The sequence below is a fragment of the Quercus suber genome, unplaced genomic scaffold (assembly GCF_002906115.3).
Source record: "Quercus suber isolate HL8 unplaced genomic scaffold, Cork oak 2.0 scaffold_48, whole genome shotgun sequence".
Taxonomy (NCBI): Eukaryota; Viridiplantae; Streptophyta; class Magnoliopsida; order Fagales; family Fagaceae; genus Quercus; species Quercus suber.
Window position 1 is genome coordinate 762,995 of NW_027069513.1, and position 12,999 is coordinate 775,993.

General features: G+C 35.3%; 1 protein-coding gene across 1 annotated transcript; it reads right to left on the reverse strand.

Moving 5' to 3' along the window:
• Positions 1–10,679: 10,679 nt before the first annotated feature.
• Positions 10,680–11,716, reverse strand: LOC112006005 (ferredoxin-thioredoxin reductase subunit A2, chloroplastic). Its single transcript, XM_024038315.2, has one exon. The coding sequence runs from the start codon at positions 11,419–11,421 to the stop codon at positions 10,837–10,839; it is 585 nt and encodes a 194-aa protein (XP_023894083.1). The 5' UTR covers positions 11,422–11,716; the 3' UTR covers positions 10,680–10,836.
• Positions 11,717–12,999: the final 1,283 nt, after the last annotated feature.

Genomic DNA, 12,999 nt, shown 5'->3' on the forward strand with positions numbered 1-12,999 from the left:
GTGAGCAACCAGCCCACACATCTTGAGCAGCATTACACTCCCACAATGCATGAAGAATTGTTTTAGGGCCTAGTTTGCAGATGGGACACAATTCATTCTCAACTATCCGTCGTTGCCGAAGTTTTTCAAGTGTTGGAAGAATATTATGGCAAGCTCGCCACATAAAGACTTTGATCTTATTTAGGATGCGTAGCTTCCAAATTCTGGTCCAAACAACGCTACTTGACCTCAGATTGGAACCAGCACCTACCAAGCTAGACTCCCTCACAAGAGTCCTAGCTGTATGATAACCAGACCGTACCGAGTACCGTCCATCTTTATTATGCAACCAAACCATCACGTCTGGAACATATTGTCTGCACAGAGGGACCCGATAAATAGCCTCAGCATCCAACCTGCTAAAAACCACATCAATGACAGTTCGGTCCCATTGGAAAGTATTCCAATCAATTAGTTCTGACACAACCCAATCATCCACAGCTACATTCGGAGGAATTAGGATTTTATTTGTGGGATGGCCAGGCAACCACTTGTCAGATAACACCTGAATGGAAGATCCTGAACCCACACGCCAACAACAACCTCTCCTCAAAATAGGCTGAGCAGCAAGTAGGCTTTTCCAAACATATGAGCTTTTTGGATGATCAACCGCATCCAAAAAAGAGCACCGGGGAAAGTATTTGGTTTTCAAACACCGATAGAGAAGAGAATCGTGGTTAGTCAACATTCTCCACCCCTGTTTCGCCAGCATAGCTAAGTTGAAACTTCGGATGTCTCTGAATCCCATACCACCCTCCTTCTTTGGCTGAGCAAGGGACTCCCAGCTCTTCCAATGTATCTTCTTTGCATCCCCACTTTGACCCCACCAAAACCTGGCACACATCATGTTTAATTCATTATACAATTTCGTTGGGAGTTGAAACACTCCCATCGTGTAAGTAGGAATCGATTGGGCCACGGCTTTGATAAGGACCTCCTTCCCCACCTTAGATAGCAGCTTCCCTTTCCGCCCCTGAATCTTCTTCCAAACCCTCTCCTTAAGGAAGGAGAAAGCTTGATATTTTGACTGGCCAATCAACGTGGGTAATCCCAGATAGGATTCAAATTTGTCCACTTCCACCACCCCCAATGAATTCTTTATCCAATCCCTTTGCCCCCTCGATGTATTGCTGCTAAAATAGACGGATGATTTTTCAAAGTTAATACATTGACCAGAAGCCACAGCATACAATTCTAAAACATCTGAAATCACATGCACTTCCTCCTGATTGGCTTGGCAAAACATGAGTGAATCATCAGCAAAAAGCAAATGAGAAATGGAAGGAGCATACCGACAAATGGACACACCACGAATCCGGCCTAACCCCTCCACCCTGGTCAACAAAGATGAAAAGCCTCAGCACAAATAAAAAATAAAGAGGGGGAAAGCGGGTCGCCTTGGCGAAGCCCCCTAGTCGGCCTGAAATTACCATATGCCTTACCATATGCCTTACAAGTTAAAGATAGATATTTGCGATATCCAAAAAAAAAAAAAAAAAAAAAAGGATAGACATTTGCAATAAACAATAAAATCATAGATTTCAAACCCAGTTTTCAAGTTTTGCCCAGTATAAAAACAATTGCCGATTAACGTATTTCAACAAACACAGAATTCCTTTCACCGTAAATCACAAATGTAAATTAAAATATATAAAGTCTGCTTTAAGATGGTTAGATATATTACAATAATTTACTTTTGTGATAAAGTAAAAGGAACATCTAAAAAATAAACAATAATACAAATAGATGTGAAAGACAAATATAATTAACAAATACTAAATATATTTAAATAGAAATCTACAAATAATTAAACACTCATGTACCAAATGCGTGAAAGGATGAACAACTGAGATCAAGTCTTGTGTTTTACACAATCTCCTTAAAGCAGATTTCGCTCTTCACACACTCACTGTGGTGCTTTGAGGCTCATGGACGTTTGCCTCCCATGATAAAATGATCTTCAGCACGAAAACGAAGCACACAAGGTTGTGCTCTGCGAATTACTCAATGCCTCTTTCTCTTTCTTTGACACAAAAATGAATGCACAAAAATTCTCACTGTGTGAGTTTTCTCTGAAAAGTTCTTTTTATGAATGAGGGGACAATGAAATTATACGTAACTTAAAACTTAAACATTGTTTCAGAAATAACTGCTATATACAGACATACTGACTCAAAATAAAATAATAAAATATTATTATGATTGGATAAGTGGGCCTAGTCTACACATGCCTATAGCCTAACCCAATATCTAGCCCAAACACACATTCTCTATCATTTCCAATGTGGGACTCAAGGATTTTCACCATTTATAATTACATCTTCAGGTGAATATAAAAAATATCAATTTCTTATTCACTCCATATTATTTTTTCAACAGTTTGGTGGTTTGATTTCAAGGTTTTGATGGGTTTTGATGTGGTGGGTTTTGATGGGTCTTAGTGATGGTAGGTTTCGATGTTATATGGTTGCTGGGTGGGGTTTGTGGTGAATCTCGGTGGGTTTGCGACAGTTTATGGTGGTTTGTGGCGATTTGCTCTTTTGGGTTTGTGATTGATTCCGGTGGGTATATGGTTTTGGTGTTTTTTTTTTTTTTTTTTTTTTGTGACGGGTCCAGTGGGGATGTGTTGGTTTTGTTGTTTTAGGTTTTTGGTGGTGATTTTTGTTGTTGTGGTTGGTGGTTTGGGTCATTGTAGTGGTTGTTTTGGTTTCTGTTATTGGTCATGGTGATGGCTGTGTTGTTAATGTGATTGTTGTTGCTGGTTGTTTTATTCTAGGTTTGGGTTTGGGGGTGTTGGTGTTGAAAAAGAGAGACAGAGAGGAAGAGTGAAAGGAGATAGGAGAGAAGAGAGAGAGAGGGGTAGTTTTATATTTATTTTATTAGTTAATTTATATTATTTTATTAGGTTGTATGTAAATATAGAAATTGGGATTTAAAGTGAGTTGTAAAATGAATTGGTAAAATAGATAAAGTTTTGTTTGAGGATGCAAAATAGAACTTCTTTTGCATCCTGAATGCTAGTTCTCTAAAGGTGCTTGCTTATTAAAAGGATGAGTCAAGCCTGATGAGGTTGCAAGCAAACCTCTTTAAGTAAATCTTTGTTGAGGAAGGCATTCTTAATGTGTGAATAAATAAGAGACATGAAATAGAGGCAAAGGTCTCATTATGATTAATACCATATTTTTATTGGGAAAGGTTTTGCTGCATGCTTATATACAATAATTGCTACATATAGGGGATGTGGTAGCAAAAAGAAAGGAACATGTGTTCAAGCATCGTGCGATTGCACATGACCCTTAAACACACGTCTCTTTCTTTTTGCTGTCACATTCCCTGTATGTATATGCAACAAAACCTTTCCCATTTTTATTTAAAACTATTTGGTGAGAAGGTGGGCTTGTAACTAAGTAAAACCATCTCACAATGTCTTGATCTTATACACCCACTTCCATCCTATAATAGACCTTATATAGGGGGCAAATCAACAAAATCTCACTTGCAAGTCTTGGTAAGTGCATCCTAATTTTATTGCATTGCTTACGGTCAAGGGTTAAAGAAGGTCATACGGAAACTGTAAGGTTCATGTAGAGAACTAAAGAGCAAGATAACAATGAAAGTTGCAAAGATGTAAATGTGGAGCTTTTACCCGAGTTGAATTATGAAACATAGAAAGTGGTTAAATTGTCAGGTTTTATTGAGATTCAAGTTGCCTAAGTAATCCTTTCTCCAAAAAAAAAAAAAAAATTGCCTAAGTAATCTAGCATTGTAGGTTGTCAAACACGGATAAAATTGGGAAATGCCCCATTTGAGTAAAAATAGCAGCATAATGCCCTTTTCTCCAAACTATATAGGGAAATGTCCCTCTTTTGTAACTCGATTTTCTCAAAATCAAGTTATAAAAAAAAAAAAAAAAATTTGGAGCCCTATAGCGGCGTTTTTAAGGACCTATAGTGACATTTTCAAGATCTATAGTGACGTTTTGTAACTCGATTTCCATAAAATCAAGTTATAGGCAATTTTTTTAATTTTTTTTACCTATAACTCGATTTCTTATAAATCGAGTTAAAAAACGCCACTATAGGTCCTAAAAACGTCACTATAGGTTCCTAAAAAACGCTGCTATAGGGCCTAACTCGATTTTGAGAAAATCGAGTTACAAAAGAGGGGCATTTCCCTATATAGTTTGGAGAAAAGGGCATTATGCTGCTATTTTTACTCAAACGGGGCATTTCCCAATTTTGTCCTGTCAAACACTCTAAAGTCTAACCGCTAAATCCTTTCTCAAAAGTTCTGCGATTAAAACTCATATTTACATCAATACCAAACAAATACTAAATGAACTCACACTTTATATATATATATATATATCAATGGATACATTATAATACATATAGAGCTTATTGGTTAGGATGTAACTGATGATGTGTGAAATCGTCAATGGACACATCATCGTCAATGGAACTTCTTGTCAATACAGACAGACGATGGAAATGCATCAATTGATTTTTGGTATAAGTAGATATTGAACCTTAAATCTCTTATTCACTCATAAAAAAACTGTACCGGTCTACATATAAAAGTTAATAGATATAAATCTTTTTTACTTGTTAATTAAATTGAAGAAAACAAGAAGAGTGAAATCCATTAAGCCTAGTCTAAACTCTACGAGGAATACTATTTATGGATAAAATTCATTCGACGACACAATAAGTCTTAGGTACAGAATTGGAGATCTTCAATCCAATTTACGATAGAATTTCACTCCTACAGCTATAATAAATACACATAAGTATACTTGCCTTCAGAAATAAGAATTGAGATGATGTCGTTTTTAATTAATCTTGTTTTATGTTTGGACCCACATTTTAATTGTTATTGTGCTTCATGGACGAGATGTCAAGTGATGGAGATTACAGCTCCTTTAGCAATTGGCAACTAAATCCAACGACAGGTGATTGTTAAGAGAAAATAGCCAGATCATATATTTTCTAATTTAACGTTGAAGCTCAGCTCAAAACAACAAATGTAAAATGGTCAAATTAGATTTGAGTTTGAATCAAGTCTACAAAGAATATTTGAGCTTGAGTTTAAGCTTCTTAGAAAATTTGATCTCAATTTGGCTTGGCTTAATTTATTAACCAACCCGAGCTCAAGCTCAATATCAAGTTTTTGAGATCGAAGAAATTCAATACAAGTACATTATTAAGATCATATTAAACATATTATTAAGCTCATTTGATTTGGACGAATAGTCTCAACTCCCAATTAATTAAATACTTAGAAAGATATGAGTTTATTGTTCAAACTCATATCAAACTCATTACTAAGCTTATAAACCAACCCGAACTCAATTTGTTTTCTATCATGTCTCATTGTTCATGAGCCTATTCATGAGCATGTTTTTTTGCTTGGCCTCAACTCATTTATTAAATAAACCTAAAATTAAGGCTCAAGTTTGGCTAGTTTATAAACCAGAGTGGTGTTTGTTTGATGAGATTAAATTCTATAAGGATGTAGTGTAAAACCTAAATTTTACACTCTACAATTCCAACATTTCATATCATCATATCACATATTTAAAAAAATGCATCACCACACACAATCAATTTTAATACCCATCTAAAAATCCAACTCAACTAGGAATTTATTAAGATGTCATTAGGTATAATAGGATGTATTAAGTTTTAGGTAAAAAGATGATGTAACAATCTCTTATTGGATAAGTTAAGCCATGAGTTTTACACTTTATCCTCACCAAATTTGGACTCTTGCTTTACACTTACTATTGTACACAAAGTGCACACATTCACTTTTTTTACATAGTGAACTGTTCGAAAAGTAAACAGTACTTTTATTTTTTGCTTACATACTTTTTTAAATACACTTTCCAACAAACTCTCTGTTGTTTTCCTATCCCATTTAACTATTATTTCTTCATATTAGTTTTAAATTGTTTTGCTCATCTACAATAACTTAAAGATAAAGAGAGTGAATGAAGATGAGCAAAAACAATTTTTTCATTTGGAGATATTGCTAGACTTGATTTTTAAGCCTTAACTCTTTAGAGATGCTTACAGACATTCACAGTGATGAATTTAAAACTTTTAACTTTTAATAACCCAAACACATACTTTATCTATTTTACCACCCGACTTCATAATACATCTAACATCAATGTTTCTATTTTTTACCACCTCATTTAAATATTATTTCTTTGTTATTATTTTTATTCTTTCTATATATCTCTCTCTTTCTTCTCCGTTTCTCTATCTTTTTTGAATCAAGATCGTCCAACAAAATCACCTATTTCTTCTCAACCTAGCTAACCCACAGCCGCCACCACCACCACTGCTGCCCACAACCCCCACATCACCAACTAGCGATAGCTTTGCCGAACCATCCCCAACCACCAACCATTGCATAATCCAGAAAAACTCATCAAATGAATACTTACCACTAGCCACCACCACCACCACAAACTATTCCCACCCACCATCAACCACCATATACCGAAACCCATTCGCCCACCCACTAACCACCACATAAATTGAAACTCACCCACATGCCACCACCATAAACCCCAATCAAAATCAACCCACCAAAAAACAACCTAACCACCACCATGACCACAATCCATCCACTGCCGCCATAGTGCCCACAAGCCAAAATCAAACTTTTTTTGATAGATTAATAATCACTACAAAATCTAAACATCTCAAACCTAAACTCAAATCCAATTCAACCAAAAATATACACACAATAGGAAAAGAGAAAGATTTTCAACCATAGCAAAAGAATAAGGAAAAAAAGAAAGAAAAAAATGAGTCAATCATCGTTGGTGGTGGCACCACTACATGTCACCACTATCAGTGGTGGATCTCCATGACTTCTGATCATGGATCTGGGCAAGATCCAATTGAGACAGAGCAAGATGACAGAGAGAAGGACGACAGAGAAAGGGAAAAGATGAGAGAGAGAGAGTAATAAAATGGTTGTTAATTTTAACTTAGAGCTACAATAAATTGCTATAGATACCAGTTTGTATCATATTGTAAAAAAAATTAGCTTTAGCTGCATTGATAGAGTATGATTTTTGAGTTTCTCAATGGCAAAATAACTTTTTTAGCAAAATACCACAGTCATTTGGAATTGTAAAACCCCCCCCAATTGTAAATTTATGTCATCAAAACCATTGAAGTGTGCATTACCTGAAAATCTAGTTGCGAAAAAATTTTCAATTATGCTACAATACCAAACAATAAAACCCACAACCCAACCAACACCACCACACAATAAAACACACTTATCAAACCCACTGGAGAGAAAGATATTTGTTCGGCCAAGAGAGAAGCAACAAAGGTCAAGAGAGAACTGAAGCACCGGAGAGGAGAGAGAGGCTTGGTATTGATGAGTTCTAGAGAGAGAGAGAGAGAGAGAGAGAGAGAGAAAACCGTTGGTTTTGATAATAAAATAATATATAAACATTTACAATTGTGCTACAGTGCCATCATACATTTAGGATGGCACTAGAGCACAATTGTAAATTTTTTTTATTTTTTTATTTTTACAGTAGCAAGACTTTTACAACACCAGTAGCAAGACTTTTACAACACCGAGTAATGGGCTATTTTTGAGTCATGATGCTAAAATATACCAACATGTGGCATATAAAAGACCCAATGGGAATGCTCCTTTAAATGCTTTAACTATGTTCTTGCATCTCATCCTTAACCGTCTACCTGCCTCTGACCCACCCACGGACCCACCTATTCCAACCTACAGTGACTTCACTTGGTAATGATAGATTTGAATATGGTGGGTGTAGGTCACATTGTGGTGGTGGTGGTCCCAAGAACGATCATAGCCAGTCTAATACAAGTGGTCGCCTTGTTTTGCATCTAGTAGATGGGGCATGTTACATGTTGCCTTGCATCTAATCTATTCTTAATAACCTGTTTGGTAAGTGTAATTTACCACCTAAAACTAAAAAAATAAAATAAAATGCAATAAAAGTGTCCTTGTTCGCGTGCTACATGTCCGTTTGGATAACACTTATTGTTACTGAAAGTTGCTAAAAACTGATTGTTGCTAAAAACACTGTAGCAAAATAATTTTTAAATATGTGAATAGTATCGTGAGACTCACTTTTAATATTTTTTAATACATAAACAGTGCGTGAACAGTGCATAAACAGTGCATGCACTGTTCATGCACAGTAAATTTTGTCCCCCAGAGTCAACAAGTGCGGCAAAAAAAAAAAAAAAAAAAAAAATGCAACTTAACAAGCACCAATCCAATTTAATAGCATGGAACAAGCATAAAGTGATGAACCTCTCTGGTCCTCTCCCTTATGTAATCATTCAAAATTTGTAGAAATAGTAATCTATGGCGTTTGAATAGAGGGGGAGGAAAGGAAAGTAGAGTAAAGTTGGTCAAAAATTTAATCTAATAGGATTGCAAAGGAACTGCACCTAAATGGTTCTTCAATATGCGTATCATTTTATAACAAAGTTTAATGCAAACATGGAGCTACCACCGCCCAGTTGGGCGAGTTTAGTACCAGCAAATATATTATATAACTATTTCTAACCATTTCGAAAAATAAAGCAAACATGGAGCAGACTTTCTAATAAGGGATTGCAGCATATGCATAAAAAAAAGTGAGAAACAACCCGTCTATATTCTTTTTTGATAAACTAACAAATCCTATTGAAAAAGAGGGGAAAAAAGGGCAAAGCCCAAGAACACAGTAAGTATACAGGAGCTACACAACAAATTAAAACCTAAAATTAAAAAGATCTAGGAACTCGAATAAAGAACAATGAAGATCCCCAATGTTCTTTAAGGCAATCAAAAAGCAATCAAAGAAAAAAGAAATTTAATTTAAGCAAAGGGGGATTCAAACCCTTCAAAAGACCTAAACTTATGCTCCTTCCAAATGTACCACATAAGGAAAAAATAGTATTCCACACGCCTGTGCTTTGATGTCCCTTAAAACCACCTCTCCAACAGGTTAAGACTAAGAGGCCTTTCACCAAAAAGGGCACGGCCCAGGAGATAAAAAACCAAGAGAGTTATATAACAAAGGTCCCTTGCAAATTGCAATAGCACAATGTAGGAGATATGGTTAAGAGTCTCCCTATCCTTTATGTATATATACAACACTGATCAACAATGACTATCTTCTTTCAAAGAGTTACCATGAGCTACTGTCGAAGCAAAGAAAGCAACATTTCTAGGGACTTTAGTCTTCCAAATTGCTTGCCAAGGAAAATCCACCCTATATTCTCCATTTTTTTTTTTTTTTTTTTTTTTTTTGATATGTCACCCTATATTCTCCATGTAAAGCCCCATAGAAAGATTCCGTGCTAAATCTGTGGTGTCCTACACCATACAGTTAACATGACACTGTACCTAAGGTGGAGGACAGGCTTCTTATGGTGAAAGTAGGTTCAAACTTTGTTTGATGCATTAGTTCTTTACAAGGCTGAATCTAGAAGCCATCTAAACTCAGAGGCTTTTCTTCCACTTTTCGGCAAGGCAAATTCTTGAGCAGATTTCAGCAAATGAATTCCTACTTTCAACTAATGGTTTATCACAAACATCCAACACAACAACTTCTTCAGCAACCAGTTTTCTCATTATACATATCAAACTTTAATGATGGGTTCCATTATACAATGTGGGATGATCATTAAGACTAATCTTCATGACTACTATGCCAAAGACTGAATTCATTACATTGATATATTAATAATCTCCGAAAGAACTTCAGAAAAATCAGGGCATTCTATAATCAGTTAAACCTGCTCTGAAAGCCTGAAAAAAACTAAGGAGTCTTTGATCTTACTAATAAGTCCAGCCCACAGAAAAAGAAGGATATAAATAAATAGGTCTTCTAGATGTTGCATAATGGTAAAACCAAGAGCAACCAAATATTAGTAATAAAAATGAATATTCTTGTAAAAAGATATGGTCCTCAATTAGTTAATTTACACCTCCAGCCACCATCCTGTTGTTTGTAGACTAATAACTGCAAAGATGTGGAGACCCCACCTTTCTTCATCCACACCTTTGGTCACTTATGAATTATGGCATTGCACTATGCAAATATTCCTGTTCTATTTTGAGTACTATCACAAGCATTCATGAAAATCTACAACTATGTGGAAATTTACAACTCAATTTTTATTCTTTGAAGTTAGAAGTCACACTATCTTAATGATTCAAAAGGAAAAGGAGATTTGATAGATAGAAGCAAAATGAGCTATACATGCAAGAAAGATGGTATGATCTAAATCCCTCCCAGGGAATGCCTGGGCTACAAGAAGGGAGCTAGGATTGCATGTCCTCAATGCTAGTAGAGTAGATAAGGAATGCAGGTACAATGGAATTGGCATTGAGTTAGATTCTCCCTATGCTTGGTACAATATTCCCCTAATATCAGTCCCAATATATTATCTCATTCAGGTTTACACTTGATAATTCTACTTTTTCTAGTAAGAATGGTTAGTTCCAAAGCAGTAGGGGAGATGAGATTACAGAGAAATCTATCTGTCTACCTTAGTAAGTATGAACATGGAAGGAAGCATTTAATTAGATAGCAAAATGAAGCAATATAAAAAAGAAGAAGCATGATGTTGTAGAGCAGAAAGTTAAATAAAATTAATAATAATAAGGAAGCAGATTTGTAGTAGTAGTTAATAATAGAACAAACATGATATGATATGATGATTAGAAAATGGAGGAGGAGGGTGTTTTATTTGTTTGGGTTTGGAGAGAGAGAGAGAGAGAAGATTAGAGATATTCGAACTCGTCTTCCTTGAGATGAACAAAGAACTTGACAGGGCCAGGGCCGCGGCCTTCAATATGAGTAAGAAACTCAATCTTATAAGGAAGATTGGCGGAGATTCTCTTACCTTTCCAGACCCCAACGTATTGCTTCAGCACACCTTCCATACCAGTGATATCCACCTCCGCCACTCTCGGAATATGGTGTACCTTTAATGGAACCTTAACCCTAACCCTCGCTCCGATCTTCTCTGTTGCTATTGATGATGGATCGACGTCTTTGTCTTTGTCTTTGTCAGAGGATAAAGAAGAAGAAGAAGAAGTGGCGTCCGATTCGAGAGCGACCTCACAAGAAATCATCCTGCTGCTGCTGCTTCTTCTTCTTCCGATAGTCCCAGTGGCAGTGGAGGTAATAAGAGGTGAAAATGAAACTGCTAAACTTGAAGAAGAAGTCGTCGTCATCATCATCATCATCGGTTTCTTCATCTTCATGGAGACATTATTATTATTATTGCAAGATGAACAACAAGAGATGGGTGATGGAGATGGTGCTGCTGCTGGAGTAGTTGTAATTAATGGTGATGTAGTCATTCCTATTCCTCTCTTCTTCTTCAATGATTCTTCAGAGAATCAGAAAAGAAATGCTAATATGGATCCAATCCAAGTGAACTCTACTACTTTGTTTGTTTGTTTTGTGTTTTCTCTCTTTCTACCAGTACCAGATGTTAATTCTATCCCATACCCAACCCGAGGCGAGAGACCCAGACCGACAGATTTTATTTATCTTTATCTATCTTTCTATTTCGGACTGGGACGCGTGACAATGGGATCATCACACGTTTCCTAGTTCATCCTCTCTCTCTCTCTGTCTCTCTCTCCTTTTATCTTCTTGTATATTTCCTTCTTCTCATTAATCATGATAATAACTAGCTTCATCACTCGCTTAAGTGAGATGAAACTCTTTTTAATTTATTTTGAATTTAATGTAATTTTTTAATTTAAATTTATTTACTCTTACTGAGGTTACTCCAGAAGAGATTTTTAAGAAATTAAAATTTAGAATTTGAAATTTTCTAATTTTTAAGGATTTGAAATTGAGTAAATTGTTGGATTTAGTGTATGCTAATTTTTTGAAAAAAAATGTATTAAATAGGGGAATTTGAGAGTATTTTGGGCATTTAAATTGAGAATCCTAAACAAGAGAAGCCCTTTAAATAGTATAATAAATACTGCTATTAAGAGGCTTCTATTGTTTGAGATTCTTAATTTAGATGACCAAAATACTCTTAAATTCATCCGTTTATAAGGCTTAAATTATAGGGTTAGACATATAAAATTAGTAATTTAAAAAATCCTAATTTTTAGCTAAATTTTTATATATATATATATAACAGTCATTTCTCCTACCTCCACATTTCTCTCTCATGTTAGTTGTCAAGTACTAATACAATTTCTTTTTTTTGAAAAAAATAAATATATAAATAGTAAAACTTTTTTTTCCGCAAACATACAATTTTTTTTATTACTGAACTGTTTTTTTTTTTTTCTCACCTCCACATTTCTCTCTCGCATTAGTAATCAAGTACTAATACAACTTCTTTTTTAAATAAAAAATAAAATAAAACTAACATGAGTAAACCATGAAAACCCAAAAAATAAAAACATGGTAAATACCATATATTCATGACATTGACAGCAAAACATGGTTAATACCATACACTTTATCTCACCCCTTTTATTTAAATGAATATCTCTCTCTCTCTCTCTCCATTTACTCCAAATAAATAAATATCCTATCCTTTTTTCGTTTTTTTTCTTTTTTTTTTTTATCAACGGCCACTCAAGCAAATGCAAATAGAAAAGATAAAAAACAAAAAGATTCCAGCCTTGTTTGTAGGGTGGAAATACTCACTCATCACTTATTACTCATTACTTAAATATCATCACTCATCACTCAATAACCCATCACTTATCACTTAAAAATCCCTATATTACACCCCTGGCATGTTTGGCACTACACAACCCGGTTAGAGTTTTCATTCTTAAACTCAAAATACTCACCTTTATGTGGGACCCACTGACTGAGCATTGTGTCTGTTCACAATTAAGCAACCCTCGTGATGGAAAAACCCCAGACTCATTTCACCTCTTTTATTCCCTACGTCCATC

Excerpts from the sequence above, each read along its gene's own strand:
- LOC112006005 (XM_024038315.2), bottom strand. The coding sequence starts at position 11,421 with ATGACTACATCACCATTAATTACAACTACTCCAGCAGCAGCACCATCT.